Here is a 15275-nt window from a genome sequence, read left to right on the forward strand (position 1 = left end):
GGAGGTGGGGTGGGGTTTCAAGACAGGGCTTCTCTGTGCAGTCCTGGCTAGCCTAGAACTCACTCTGTAAAGTAGACTGGCTTCGAACTCACAGAGATCCACCTGCCTCTGCCTCACAAGTGCTGGGATTAAAAGTGTGTGCCACCACCGCCTGGCATGCAGGTAGATGTTTGTTTTCCATCAGAGCAGTTATAAAATGTTAACCACTGCTGAAGTGGTACACCTCACTCTCAGATTTTCACAAAGCAACACAGGAAAGGAAAACATCACACAGCCTGGAGTTTCAAGCCCTACACATTTCTTTTCATAAAGAAAATAATATTATCCCAACTGTCATTATAGCACATAACATACCTTTTTTCACTATCTCTTTCTACTGGATCTAAATAGTGAACTGTAAACCAAAAAAGAAGTAAACTACTTGGAACAGAAGAAAATAAAACTGAGGTAAAAATCACCTTCTGACCAGCCTCTGGTACATGAATGTAAGTTCCTACCGTACTCTCTCTAAGCACTGAATTGGCTTATTAGCAAAAGCCACTTAAGCAAGAGGCCGAGTATGGCCCCGTCTATGTTGTGGCTTCCTGTCCTCTCTGGCAACACTTGGCAGGCGTCACTATGAGAGACGGCTCAGCTGGCAATCCTGTCTCTCACACTGTTCTCTCTCGTCACCTGGGAAGACTTTTATATGTATTTTTAGCAAGTATTGGCTTATTTATACTAAAATGTATTAACTTAGGTGACTAAATTGATATCAATTATTTCTTGCTATAAAATACTACATAGGGTATCATCAATAACCAAATAACTGATCCAACTATACTAGTACTGACATATTATATTATATATTATATTATATTATATTATATTATATTATATTATTTTATTTTATTTTATATTATATTATATTACTGACAATCTATAGTAAAACTCCTACTGCACATGTGGCTATAGGCAAATAGTAGGAAGGGCTACAGCCAGGACATAAAAAGTGTAAATAGAAAACATCCTACAATAAAAACTATTCAGTTATGGTAACCCTCCAAAGACAAGTCGCCATACCTTAGTCTTTAGCTTTGGGGTTTTTTAAGTCTTTAAAGTGTGAAGGAGTTTTGCCAAGAAAATGTTCTACTTTAAATTTTATGATTCTTTAATATACTATGAGCAAAATTATTACTGACTCTCAGAAGATATGTAAGGATAACTAAAGATGAAAACCAGCACACAAAAGAATGGCGTAAATTTGAAAGCAGAACTAAGCTAATTTTCTAGCTTGTCTACAATTCATTAGTTTCACAATAAAAATCAATACAGTATTTTCAGCTGTTTAATGGCATGAAGCATTGATTAACTGAAACTTAGTATGTCTTAGTGTACAGGCTATTAAGTGTACAAAGCCTTTTAAAACATAATTTCATCTTAGCAAGCACAATGTATGTACCTCCTAATTTTGGCAGGTAAAGGACATGCAGTGAAAGTTGCCAGCTGGGTCTAGCCAACAACTACAGTCATTCCGAGTACTGTGACCCATGGAACCTAGAGTCTCAGCCCTGCAGACTTGTGATAAAGCAGCTATGCATGCTTGTGTGGATTCACATTGTAAAGTGACAAGAAACTGGAGTCATGGATTCCCTCTAGGTGGGTTCTTGAATGTCATACATTCCTGGGACAAGATGAGTTGTTTTACGTGGCATCTAGCATGTGTGTAAAGGGTCCCTCGTTCCTCTCTCCAGCTCAGATCTTATCCTAATGTCAGTCCTGGATCTCCAACCACTGAAGGGACATTCCCCGTAGACTCCACAGGCATCCTGAACTTGCTTCGTGTCAGCCCATCTCACTCTTTCCTTCCACCTGTCTTCTCTAATTCTTTTTATCCCTAGATGTCTTGGGAGTCCAGCCACCCTATCCTCCTTCACATTTCCTAAGCGCTCAGTACTCAGCCTTTCCTCTTAGACATACACGGGATCGAGCCCCTCTCTCTCAGACCTCTGACAACTGTTTCTTTTTCTCACTGTACCTTCTTTCAAACCACCCCCACAATGCCGTCAGGACGACTGAAAAGGAAAGCCTTCCTGCTTCCTCCTCGCAGCGCTCGCGTGCCCTGTGTCACCTGTCACCTGTCCTGTGTTCCCTTCCACTCTACACTCAGTCTCTTACAGCAGAGCATGTTCTTAGCACATGCCCAGTCTTCCACCAGAGAGCCCTCATCTGTCCCTCAGCACACTGGTACCAGGTGTGGACTAGTTACATATGTGACTACGAAGACCCTTCCGTCAGGGCTCTCCAGGATCTGTCACCATGCTTCCTTGTAGTTTCATTTACTGGGATTTCAGATCTCCGTGGAGACTCCACGGTAACTCCGGACTCTTTCTTTTCCATTTAGCCTTAGAGACGCCCATGCTTTGGGGAGCCCTCAGTCTTCCTTCCCTCTTCTCCACAGCAGTGACAAGTGCCCCCTCTGTACAATGATGCCATGACACCACCTCTCTAACAGCACTCCTATTGTTCTGTAACTGGTAATTTGATTTTTCTCCCTCATGCTGTGAGCATCCTGAAATCAAGGGCCTATTGTACACTTACTGGAATCTAGAACAATGCCTGATTAATGGAAAATTTCATTCGGCGAACAGTATTTCCCAACTACAATATATGTGATGTGACCACAGTACACAGTTGTTTACAGTCACTCTGATTCTTGAAAGCAACAAATCTTTAAGTCGAGGCTATACTTGCTGGTTGCCAGGTGGTGGTGGTACACACTTTTAATCCCAGCACTCAGGAGGCAGAGGTAGGCATATCTTGTGAGTTTGGGGCTAGCCTGGTCTACAGAGTGAGGTTCAGGTCATCCAGGGCTACAGAGTGAAACCCTATCTCAAAAAAGAAAGCAACATTCAACACTTTTAAATTAATAGCTATACATAGACTTTCTCTCCTTTTAAGGCAAAAATTGTCAATGTATGACCATTTTAAACATTTTTTTCTAGCCTTTAAGAATTATACTTGCTAAGAACTTGGAATATACAAAAAGATCCAACAAACTAAGTTCTAGGAACAAGGGGTATAGTTCAGTGGTGTAGCATTTGCCTAGGATGTGCGAAGCCCTGGGGTTGGACTCCAGCATTCTAACAACTGTAATAATAACCTTATAAAGTCAAATACAGTTGATGTTTGTCTTCTGTATCTTTCAGACATCATTTACTTAAATCAAGTACTATATAAAACATGCATTTTCTTTTTTTCCCACTGATTCATTTAACAAGTCATTTGCTGCACTTTGAAAACAGTTTTAAACGTATTTATCATACTTGCAGCTATTCCACAATCTATATGACTATTATGTTTTGGAATGTAACAGATCACCATTACAATTAACGTATTGCAAATACTGTCTTAATAATACCCTCACACCTAAAACAATATAAACATACTAATTCTAGGACAGATTTCCAAGAATGGAGACAATTGACTCGGCAATATCAACTTCCAAAAGCTCTGGATACATGTAGGCCGACCTTCCTGAAAGTCACATTCAGGTCATTTCCATGCCATGCTGCAGAAGACACAGCTTATCACTGATCAGTCTTCACAAAAGGAGGTTTGTGTGTATTTTATACAAGTTTAAAAGAGTGACACCCCAGTGACAGAAGCCATGTTGCAGCCAGGTTCCATACCTGTCACTACTAGGTTTTCACAATAACCGCACAAAGGAGGCCTCGGTCACTGTAAAGGAAAAACCAGGGCTCCTTCCGACAGCCCGTCTACTAAGTCCTTCTCCTCACCATCCCTTCAACTTCAAGAACTGTGGCACTGCAGCAGGTATGTGGGTGGTTCTCTCACTCCCTCCTTCCTTCCTAACCGGCTGTGTGTGACAGACAGCTCTTCCCAAAGTGTGCACAGAGGTGTCTCATCCGTGCCTGCATCCAGCTGCCTCAGTGGAAAACTGAGCTAATTCTAGAAGACTGATGAGCCAGAGTTGTGAGGGTTCACTCACAATGGAAGCCATTCCCGAGACAGTTTTCCTCTTCATTCAAGAGCAGATCAGTACATCTGAATGGCATGATCCTGTTTATTAGCGTGTGTGTGTGTGTGTGTGTGTGTGTGTGTGTGTGTGTGTGTGTGTGTACGTACATACAGTCTTGGGTGTACAGGTGCACATGTATGTAACTCCAGGCATAGCTGTTTACCCGCCATCTACCACTTCTTTGCCTCAGATGGGCTCTCTCACTGACCTAGAACTTACCCAGTAGGTTATACTAGCTGGCCCACAAGCTCCAGGGACCCACCTGTCTGGGCTTCCTCACCCTGGATTACAAGCTTGTGCCACTGTGCTTGGCTCTTTGAAATGTAGGTTTTGGGGACTGACTTCAAGTTCTTGTGCTTGCACGGTGGTCAGTACTTCACTCACTGACTGACTTCCCTCGCCCATAAATGCTAACCTTTCAGAACGACTTCTTAAAGGGGCACCAAGAACAATCAGTCGGCTTTTAAATGGTCACTAGGACAGGCACACGAAGTGGTCCTTTCTTTTTTTTTTTTTTTTTGGTTTTTTGGAGACAGGGTTTCTCTGTGTAGCTTTGCGCCTTTCCTGGAACTCACTTGGTAGTCCAGGCTGGCCTCGAACTCACAGAGATCCACCTGGCTCTGCCTCCCGAGTGCTGGGATTAAAGGCGTGCGCCACCACCGCCCGGCGAAGTGGTCCTTTCTTACCTTAACGATTAATCCTTTTGAGTCAACCAGCCATATCTTTTTTTTGGCTTTCTCCTTTGATAAACCTTCTTTCTCCATGGCCATAACAATTAGGTGAGCAATCCCCAGGGCAGCCTGAAAAGAAAGTATAAAAATAAAGATTTCTACACTTGTTCCACACTCTTCCTGAGGGTAAGAAACTCATCATTTTGTCCACTAGTAAGGAATTTTAAAACACTCTGCCACCGAGTTTCAGAGCTTCAGTCACTGATTCGAATGAGGAGCTCAGCAGTTCCGTCACATCTGGGTGTGCAAAATGACCGCTATTTATTTCATACACAACCACTGCGAAGAGTTGGCTTGTCAGCACAGACATGCCAGCGACACCCTGATTGTCGGTATATCGGATTCCAGTTACACAACCAGGACTGGCACAACACGAAAACACTACATTTAACACAATCAACTGTCAGCCTGGCTCACTGGACTATACGGCTTACTCTCAGGAAGACACTCCTCCAACTGAGCTTGAATACAGAAGCGAGCTCATTTGATAGGATCTTGACAGCATAAAACCGAAAGGAACTACGTGTGGCCCAGTGTTTATTCACTCTCTTAATTTATGCAAAGAAAGCACTGCGAAATCTCTCCCAATATTAACGAAACCATCTTATTTGGAATTTGATGAAGTCTGCGATAATCTGTAACATGCCACAGACCTCATCTTTTCAGGAACAAACCAGGGCCCACAAGTCATCCAACCAGGAATATTGTTTTTCCCGCTGAGAATCAAGAACTGACCTGTGTCATTCACCAGAAACTTGTGGAACTACAGAGGGGCTTACCAGAATAGAGCTAACATGTCAGGGCTGTTAGGTAGGTTGGATTGTAATTTCAGTTTGAAAGTGAATGTTTTCATGTACTTACATTAGCTCTAGCTCATATGTTTAATTTCAAAATAAGCAAAATGAAAACACATCATATACACATTTCCACCCATGTAACAACTTGTTTTCTTTATAGTCATATTAAGTTTAATTTTTTCTCAAAATGACTATCTAGACATTGTATTTTCTCATTTTGAATTCTGAGAGATTTAAAAGTTTTTTCACAAGAAAATTAACGTTTTTGTTCTGTTTGGGAGGTGAATTAACTTTCTTCTTTTAAATGAGTATTGGCAATGATTTCAATAAACTATGTAATTTGGTCTTCACAATTTCTTCCAATGATTTCAAATGTCTTGGTTATAATGTTGAATAGTTTTGATGTACTATGTACCTTTAATCCAAAATGATTTTCTTAAAAACAATTACAGTTATGTATGTACAGGTTGGACTGTATGTGGGGCTGGGAATACTTATGACTATGACAGTGGGCAATAAGTATACTAACTTCAATTTATTGAGGTTGTCATATGCAACACACATTGGTAACTTGATTCTGTGTCAAGCCTTAAACATGCATAACAAACTCAAGGGTAATATTTGATAACTTCACAAATTTAAACTGTTAAAATGATTTACACTTCCAAAGTCTCCTATAATGATGCAAGATGCCTTAAAACCTGTAGAATCTTCAGTCTACAGCTGTAATATACCACTACGAGAGCACTCAGGACCTTAAGCACTGAGCTAAAGCTAGCCACACGTTAGCGAGACGCAGTAAGCACTACACAGGAAGGTACCTCTCCAGCTCCCTGGAACAGCACTGTCTGATCAGAGAGCTTGTTCTTGGTTATTCGAAGAGCTGCAAGGAGACCCGCAACCGCAACGGACGCTGTTCCTAAAACAAGTGATAGATATCCTTGAGCAATCCTCAGATGGATCCTGCCGGAGTCTAAGCTTTTATCCCCATCTCCAAATCACCACATGACAGGTTAACAGGACAGAAAGAGAACCGTGTGTCTGTCTCCACGCTGGCCTATGAGGCAAGATTATTAGGCTAGGGACATTAGTATTTTAAGACAGTAGCTTAAATCTTTGAAATCTCCCCCAAAAGGGGACCCTGGGACTTGCTTTGATGGTGGGTAACAGCATGGGCCTGGGTTCTGTTTGGTTCCCATTTTTTATTTTAAATTTTTAAGGCAGGTTCTCATGTAGCCCTGGCAGTACTTAAACTCTGCATGTGCCCAGGATAGCCTCAAACTTGCAATCATCCTGCTTCAGCCTCCTAAATATTGGGATTACAGGAATATACCACCATGCCTTGCTAGAGTTTGGATACGATGTGGATTTCAGTTCACCCTGCTTACTAGCTGGAAGAATTTAGAGAAAGTGGCACCATTCTAATCACAGGACTTCACCACAGCACAGAGCAGGCACTAGCACTCTGGCTCTAAACATGACTACACAGCTCAATCTCTTCATGGTTCACTCCTGAACCATAGAACTGCAGTTTCTTGCAATGCCTTCCAGCTTCATGAACATTTTACACCTCCAAGATAACATTCTACTTTTTCAGTATCACTCAGGTGTGCAGCAAAGTCTAGACAAACTTTGAATACCTTTACTTGGTAAAATCTAGATCTGACAAGATGCAAATAAGACCACTGCAATGTTTATGAACCGTGGCAAGGCATACACTGGGCAAACCCATTGTTTTGTATGTAGTGAAAATGGAGTCTAAAGAGCTGATGATGTGACTCAGTCCAGAATGTCTGTCTAGTGCACAGGAGGCCTGAGTTAAACCCCCAAAACCACAACAAAAGAAATCCTGTACAAAATATGGCTGATTTATATAGGAAATATGCTATGATGTCTGCTTTGTACACCAAGACACGCTCAGATGAAATTAGGGAGGGTTAGACATCCAGTTACCATATTAAGTAATTACTCACAAGCAGCATCACAGACTAGCTCTTCTTGGGTTCTTCTGATGAAAATCAGTCCAAAGTTAGATGTGAGGAATTCTAAGCTCACTTCCAACTCTGGGATCATATGATTCCAAGATATCTACTGATTGTCCCAATGTCACAAGATTTAACCAGCTGAAAAGTCAGTGTTGGAACATTACCAGCATCACTACTTGGCGTTATTCTGGTTTTTGTTTTGTTTCTCATGGAACTGGACACTTGGAGACAGACAGATGAGGTTTTGTTGTCTAATTAAAATGTGCCACTGTCCTGTGATGATGCCAGTTCATTCTAATAAAATTCAAAATGCTTTACTGCAGACATGGATAAACAGGCAGAATGAGTCTCCTCTCACTGTACTGGATTCTAAGTCATTAAAATATATATATTCATATTCCATGGCATTTCCTAGTGACATAATGGAATGTCTAGTCTTTTTGTCTAGCATCAGTTGGTAAGATCAGAAACATAGTTTAGAACTACCAAAAATTTAATGTGAAAATGACTATTTTCTTTTTAAGATTTATTTTTTCATTTTTTATGTATATGAGTGCTCCATCCGCATGTACGCCTTTACTCCAGAAGAGGGCATCAGATCCCACTATAGATGGTTGTGAGCCAACATGTAGTTACTGGGAGTTGAACTCAGGGCCTCTGGAAGAGCAGTCAGTGCTCTTAACCACTGAGCCGTCTCTCCAACCCGTGAACACGATTTTTGTACACAGTTTGCAGCTACTTTAAATTTCTTTGTAGAGAAGCAAGTGCAGAAAATTAAAATTTTATAAAAACATGTTTGTAAAATAAATCCATAATTGTTTTAAATCTTATATTAAACTTAAATCAGACAGAGGGAAGGCCTGTCCTTGGACTGCTGCTGTTAAAGAGGACCTAATACTGTTAACATAATACTAAAGAGACGGGCTTTCTTTTAAAATTTTACAAAGTTCTACAGGTTGTGTGTCTCTAGTAGAAAATTCCCATTCTTTCAGACTCACAAATTTTTTTAAATGATTTTTTAATTGTATGAATGTGCACGTGTATGTGTGTGCAGCTGAGTGCAGGTGCCTACAGGAGCCAGAAGATGGTGCGGCAATGTCCAGTGTGGGTGCTGGGATTTGAACTCTGGTCCTATGTAAGAGCAGGAAATGTTCCTGACTGCTGAGCCATCTCTCCAGCCCCCAGACTCTGAGTATTTTGAGCCCTGACATGACAGCAGATGTCTCGCACCTGATCTTAGGAATTGTAGCTGAAGTGCAAGTGCTGAAATGCTGTATGACGTCACTGTGACTTACATGTACATGGTACACCCTGGACACAAAGGAAGCTTGTGTTTAGATTTGGATCCCAGCCTCAAAATGTCTCATTATATCTATGCACACACACATTCTAAAATCAGGAAAAATACGAAATTCAAAATGTTCCTGCTACCAAATACTGTGGACAAGAGCTATCCTAGCATAAATTTGCAAGTAATATGTCTTTAATATACACAGAAGTTTTGCTGTGGTTGTAAATCTCTCTGATCTTTTACCAAAGAATGACCTCAACTGCTGACTAATCTCAGTTTATAGCTGGATGATGCAAAATTCAAGGCCAGCCTGTCTCAAAAACAACAATAAAATCAGACCTTTACACTGGCACAGTAATTTGTTAAATCTAATTAAAACTAAAAATTACATTATATAATTAAAAAGACCAATTTGTAATGAAATAACTATAATCCTCATGCGCTATTAATAGAACAGACGCCACTAGAAGTATTGAGGAGGACGGTGGGTTTAACAGGCTGAGCTCAAGGTCAAAGCATGCAGCAGCAGCAGTGCAGGACATGGGAGATGCCCACAGCCTTGCTGCAAGGGCATACAGAGCAGCAGAGCATGTGCAGGACGGGAAGGCAGGGATGGTTCTCTGTGGGAAACGGCAGAACGTGCTCACAACTAGTATTCCTCTTCCTGCAAACTGCACTAAAGCAACAGAAAAGAAGATTTACAAACCAACAAACAGACAGAGATATGGACTAGAAAGCATCAGGCACAGCGGCGGGCAGGAAATAATGCTATACTGAGAAAAACTAAGTGAAATCTATTTACTTGATATGGAGGACCACACACATGCAAATCTTCTTAACTCCAAGGATACTAACAGCAAGCAATTGCCAGCAGACAGCGACAGACCAGAATCTCAGCACAGTCAGAAAACAGCTACAAAGACAGGACAGGAAACCCCCTGGAGGAAATAGCCTAAAGCGTAAAATGACTTGAAAGCAAACCCGATGTCATTTAAGATTATTTTAAATTACTAGTATAGTTAGCTATGTTTTCCTTAAATCAAATAATTTTCATAAAACAGTATCTTAAAATAACACGTCTGTTACAAAAAAGAAAAAAGTCCCTTCAAGGACAGGATGCAAAAGCACTTATCCGCACTGCAGGGCTGAAACAGTTGCATAATTGTTTTCATTGACAACATCCATGGGCATAACGGGAAAAGCACAGGGTTCAAAAGAGAAAAGGGAGCCGGGCGGTGGTGGCGCACGCCTTTAATCCCAGCACTCGGGAGGCAGAGCCAGGCGGATCTCTGTGAGTTCGAGGCCAGCCTGGGCTACCAAGTGAGTCCCAGGAAAGGCGCAAAGCTACACAGAGAAACTCTGTCTTGAAAAACCAAAAAAAAAAAAAAAAAAAAAGAGAAAAGGGAAAAGTGAGGAGAAGACCCGTCATCACACGGACTCAACTCTGGAGAAATGCTCGGGTGGTTTGCCCAACTCCAGTCAAACAGAAAGACTCTCCGTAGGCTTTCTCTACTAAGGAATTAGATAAATGTTTCTCAACCCTGTTTTTTTCTTTCTAAGGGTAGTAGTATTCTGAAATCCCTGTGAAAAAATAAGCAAGCATTGTGTGTACAGGCAGCTAGGGTGGAAAGCCATTGATTTTACCGCCTCCACGCTGGCAAGCCTGGAGCGTTCTCCAGCATCCTCAGCATGCCTCACACACTTCTCTGGCCTTGACTTGACTCCTGCATTAATTTCTAGGCTTTACTTCTGATGTGCCCCAGGCCCTAACCTTAAGTGCTGGTCCTGAGAGACAGAAATTGTCACTCAAATTCCTGTTTTGATTGGTGATTTTAACCTTCTTAAACTGAACTCTGATTCCCATTAATTCTGTCTAATGGTTCTCAATCATGTACTTCTGGTCTTAGCATCCTTATACATATATTTCTGGAGAACCACAAAATGCAAAGGTATAACACACTATAGAAGAAGAAGACATGGGTTTGTTCTGCTGATTTTGAAGTTCTGGGGATAGACTCAGGGCATTGTACATGCTAGCCAAGTGTCCACCACTGATATACATGTCCCCAGCCCTTAAAAGGCTTGTTCAACTGTTCACTGGAGGCTGCTAGAGACTCCCTCAAAATGAACTGATGAGTGACTTTCAGATATTAGCCTGCACTGCAAAGTGCAGTATGTGTGTGCATTAAAGCCACTCTGTCATTATACATGGTACCCTAGAGTCAGGACTGCAACACATTAAAACCAGACTTCCTTTCTATAGCTCACATTTACACTTCTTAGTACCTGAAAATTCTGGACTTCCTTCTGAAATCCTCTAAATACTCTATTCCAAGAAATCTGCAGCTGTCTGTAAAATGACTATCCAGGATCTATGCATGACGAGGAAGCAAGTGCGCAAGGATGGGCTTCTTAGAAAACATCAGCAACAGACCGTTCTGTAGGGTATGACATTAGGGGGACTTAGTGATGGGAAGCACTTGGCTGAAATTCCCTGAGAAGGAGACCAGAGGGAAAGAAGGCCGGGTTGGGGAGGAAATGGGTTTGCTCTGGAATGGTTTCAGAATGAGGTAACTCTGAGATATCCAAGAAGAGCTGTTAATAAACAGACGAACATACCGCCCTGGAGTTCAAAGAAATCCTAAATGCAGAAATAACCCTTCGAGCTGAATGTCAGAAAATGGAATATGAGTTAAGAGAATAGTACTAAGCAAAAGGAAAGGCCTGAAGTGCTCTGTCACGGGCTAGCAGAGGGGAGAGTGGGCAGTCAAGCAGGAGGAAGAAGTCAGCAGGTGCGTGCGTGCGTGCGTGTGTGCGTGCGTGTGTGATGGGGCAGCAGACAAGAGCAGTCCCAGAAAGGGCAGCGACAGTGCTGAGTGCTACAGAGACATCAAGACAAAACTGAAAAACATGCACAGCAGTGGGAGGGAAGCCACCACGGTCCTCGAGTTGCTAGAGGACCACGGTCCTCGAGTTGCTAGAACTAAGTAACACCCTCGACCTGTTTGTCCTTTTAGCTAACCATAACGAAACAGGTTCCAAGACTTTCCTAGAAGGCCTAGATGTTGAGGGGGGAGGACAGCGAGGGACAGAAAATAAGAGCTTGAATAGAAAACCACACACAGCTTAGACAAAGGGCCACAGCCAAAGCATGTGCCTGAAATATCAACTAGAATGGAGCAGACTATTCATATGCCTGGCTAGTGGCTCGTGTGATCTCAGCCAACAGGATGCTGTGAGTTTGAGGTCCATCTGTACAGAGCGAGACCTTGTCCCAAAAAACAGATAGTACTTACAGGAGTGAGGCTTAGAGACCATGGCTAAAGAATATAGATATTTGTATCCTCAAATAATGTGCAGTCTATTTTCACAGATTTCTTTCTTTATTAAGTCATAATAGCTGGAGATTTTATCAGATTTCTGAGAGCTTATGTATATATAATATAGTACATTCTAGGATGCTTTCTCAAATGTGAAAGAGAACCAGAAATTATGACTACGATTATCCAACAAAAATCCTGTTTTGTTTTGTTTTGTTTTTTTTTTAAAAAAACAGGTACCTAATATCTACTGGATCTGAATAAAAAGCTGTGAAGTAATTTCAGATATTATTTTTCATCTGTTTATCTTGTTGGATTTCTGTATATGTACCTTATATATATATATATATATATATATATATGTACATAATTCTATAATTTCATTAAAATAATACAATGATACTGTTTAAGCTTTAATTTGTTGTTTTATTACTAAAGAATTTAAAGCTCACAGTAGAAATTGTTTAGTGCAGATGAATCTTCTCACCACCTCTGACAGCTTTCCAGAGATTACAAAACTTTCAGAATAGAAAATTAATTTTGAAAGTTAGTAACCTCCCAAAGTTGTGAAAATATGGAAGTTTCTGATCTGAATAACAGTGTATTGTTTATAACCTATCGCATCCCTAACATGTGCCTTCTCAGCTCAATGTTTCTCTCCCTCTCATAATGCTTCACTTCACAAACTTGTCATGTTGGATCCCTGTGATAATGTTCTCACCACCTGTGACATCAGTCCTTCAGTTTATTCTTGGTGTTTTTATAGTAGTCACCCGAAGTGTGAATGCAGGTTTAACCTTGTTCCTCCTTTTCTGATGTATATGGAGGGGTAGGGAACAAACAACCTGGAGCTGCATGCCGAGCTCTGTGTGGCTTGCATGTCTAAATCACTTTGTGACATGATCTCTAGACATCTTCCTCTGTGCCCCTTCCTACCTTTGCTCACACAGGTCATTGCATCTCTCTCTTGTCTGACTGGAGACTACCAGTTGTTACTCTTGATCCATACATAGTAAAATGTGATTACCTTGAATATCATCGTTAAATGTGCAATACTTGTTTCGATACTTGTTCAGGAGACGAAATGCATTCAGATTGGCAAAATCTTCAAACTGAATAAGGCAATTCATGCCATATCTATGAGGCAAAAACATGCATTTTAGAAGTTAATGAAATAACATTTTAAGTAGACATTTAAATCTAGCCCATAGAAAAGGCACACCGATGTCTTTTAAAAGCCCTATCTAGATTCTTAGCACAAATGTATAACACATTATCAGCAAGGACTGACATCATCACACTTACCACAAAAAAGGGAGTGGGTTGGTACTGTGGAATAATACCAGATGACAAAATCTCAGTCCAAAACATGATCCATATCCTCAAGGAATTTAAAACTCAGTAGAAACAAAATCTTCTGAGTTAAATGAAAGGTATGTAAAATGTAATATAAAAGCTATGTATAAACAAAGGATTATAGTTATTAAGAAAACAGTGCTTCTAGCTAGACTTAGAAGCCAACTGACACATAAATGAAGCTTTAATTGACTATTATTTTCAAAGCTGAGATGCAGAGTTTATAAAACAAGGGAAAGTAGAAGGAAAATAAATGAAAGGTGAAAAGAAAACAACCCTGTTGGGAAAATGTCACACTCACTAAAGGGCTGCAGTGCAGCGTGTGTGAGCCCTAACCTCCTCCTGGTCCTCCTGAACCCACTAACTCACATGGTCCCCTCCATTCAGGCATGCCAAAAGCAGTTATCACAAGGGTCTGTGGGATAACTCTCTGGACTCCCTCACGCCTTTGCTTCTTCTGACCCTGAATACCACCGTACTCTAGCAAGAGAGCAGATAAATCCAGCTGTAAGGCTTGGCCAGGATCAGAGAAGTCCTGATGAAAAACAACTGGTATTGTTTTCATGTTTGTGTGGACATTAACACAAACCCAAAGGTCTCATTCTTAGTGCTATTAAAGAAAAATACTTTGCCCTGCATCACATATAAACATAGAGCTCACAGTTCTGGAGGCTTGAGCCCAAGGTTAAGGTGGCTGCAGACACTGTCCAGGAAAGACTGTCTCCTAACAGAGAGCATCTCCTTGTTGTGCACTTGCATGGCAGAGGCAGCAAGCACACTCCCTTCCTTTAGCCTGTTTCCCATGGGCACTAATCCGTAATGATGGCTGGCCCTCAAAAGGCCCCTGCTCTTCAGAGTTCCACATTGAGGTTTAGTTCTAGTGTATGGATTTTGGCGGGACACAAACATTCAGATAAAACAGCTTCACCACACTTGTCTACAAGTGCTCAACCCCTTACCAGTCTCCACACCTCACTAAGAAATAGCTTTCTTCTTTATGCCTATTCTCTCTGGACCATACTCCATAAAGCCGTGACTTCTTTCGTCAGCACAGTGTCAAAGTTCTCGCTACAGAGTACTAAACTTTGTCCTCATTTCTCACTTCTTCCACAATGAGGACAGTTGCAAACTCCCCAACACCACAGTGTCAGAGCTCTGTCCTGATCCATCTCTCCCTACCACCATGACTACAAGTCCATCATTCCATTGTTTTCATCCATTATATTTACTTATATACTATATCATATATTTGTCCTTAATGGTCTACCTCTTAAAAACACTGTAACATTCACAGGTGAAATTGGGATTAAATCAATCTTTCCTCCCTCTCTTTCTCTGTAAAGTTTTTGCTATGTTCAGAGGAGGGAAGGGACCTTTCTGAGACTGACTATCCTCAAGGCAGCCAGGACACCACTGGGCTCCTCTTGACTCCTGAGAGGATGTACATGCTCACCCGTGTACTGATGAACTCAAGACTGCCTTTGGAGAGCTTTGGAGAGTAGGTCCCCGACATACCTCACCTCTCAGATCTCATCGCATACTAATTAACATGTTTGGTGAGATGCCCACTACAGTGGCTGTACCTTACCTGGCTGGGTCTGGGTCACCTGTGTTAAGACCCTGGCCATGGGATGGCACAAAGACCTGTCTGCTGCTCTTCAATGGCTGCTGTGGTCGAAGACTGGAGGGTTTTGTCTCATTTTCAATTACTAATGAAAGTTAACATTGTTTTCTGTTTCTTTCCATATCTTCTTGGTCGTTTTAGTTCTTTCTG

At 41.3% G+C, this 15275-nt stretch overlaps 1 protein-coding gene across 1 annotated transcript in view; it reads right to left on the reverse strand.

The window, feature by feature from the left end:
* Me1 (malic enzyme 1) overlaps positions 1 to 15275 on the reverse strand; it is a 117814-nt gene that overhangs the window by 22538 nt on the left and 80001 nt on the right. Inside the window, exons 7-9 of the mRNA XM_052715891.1 lie at positions 13173 to 13282; positions 6371 to 6468; positions 4708 to 4821 (exon numbers count right to left, since the gene is read on the reverse strand). Of these exons, the coding sequence (XP_052571851.1) occupies positions 4708 to 4821; positions 6371 to 6468; positions 13173 to 13282 (322 nt within the window). The remainder of the gene's footprint in view (positions 1 to 4707; positions 4822 to 6370; positions 6469 to 13172; positions 13283 to 15275) is intronic.

The sequence above is a fragment of the Peromyscus californicus genome, unplaced genomic scaffold (genome assembly GCF_007827085.1).
Source record: "Peromyscus californicus insignis strain IS unplaced genomic scaffold, ASM782708v3 Scaffold_11__1_contigs__length_118956290, whole genome shotgun sequence".
NCBI classification, from domain to species: domain Eukaryota; kingdom Metazoa; phylum Chordata; class Mammalia; order Rodentia; family Cricetidae; genus Peromyscus; species Peromyscus californicus.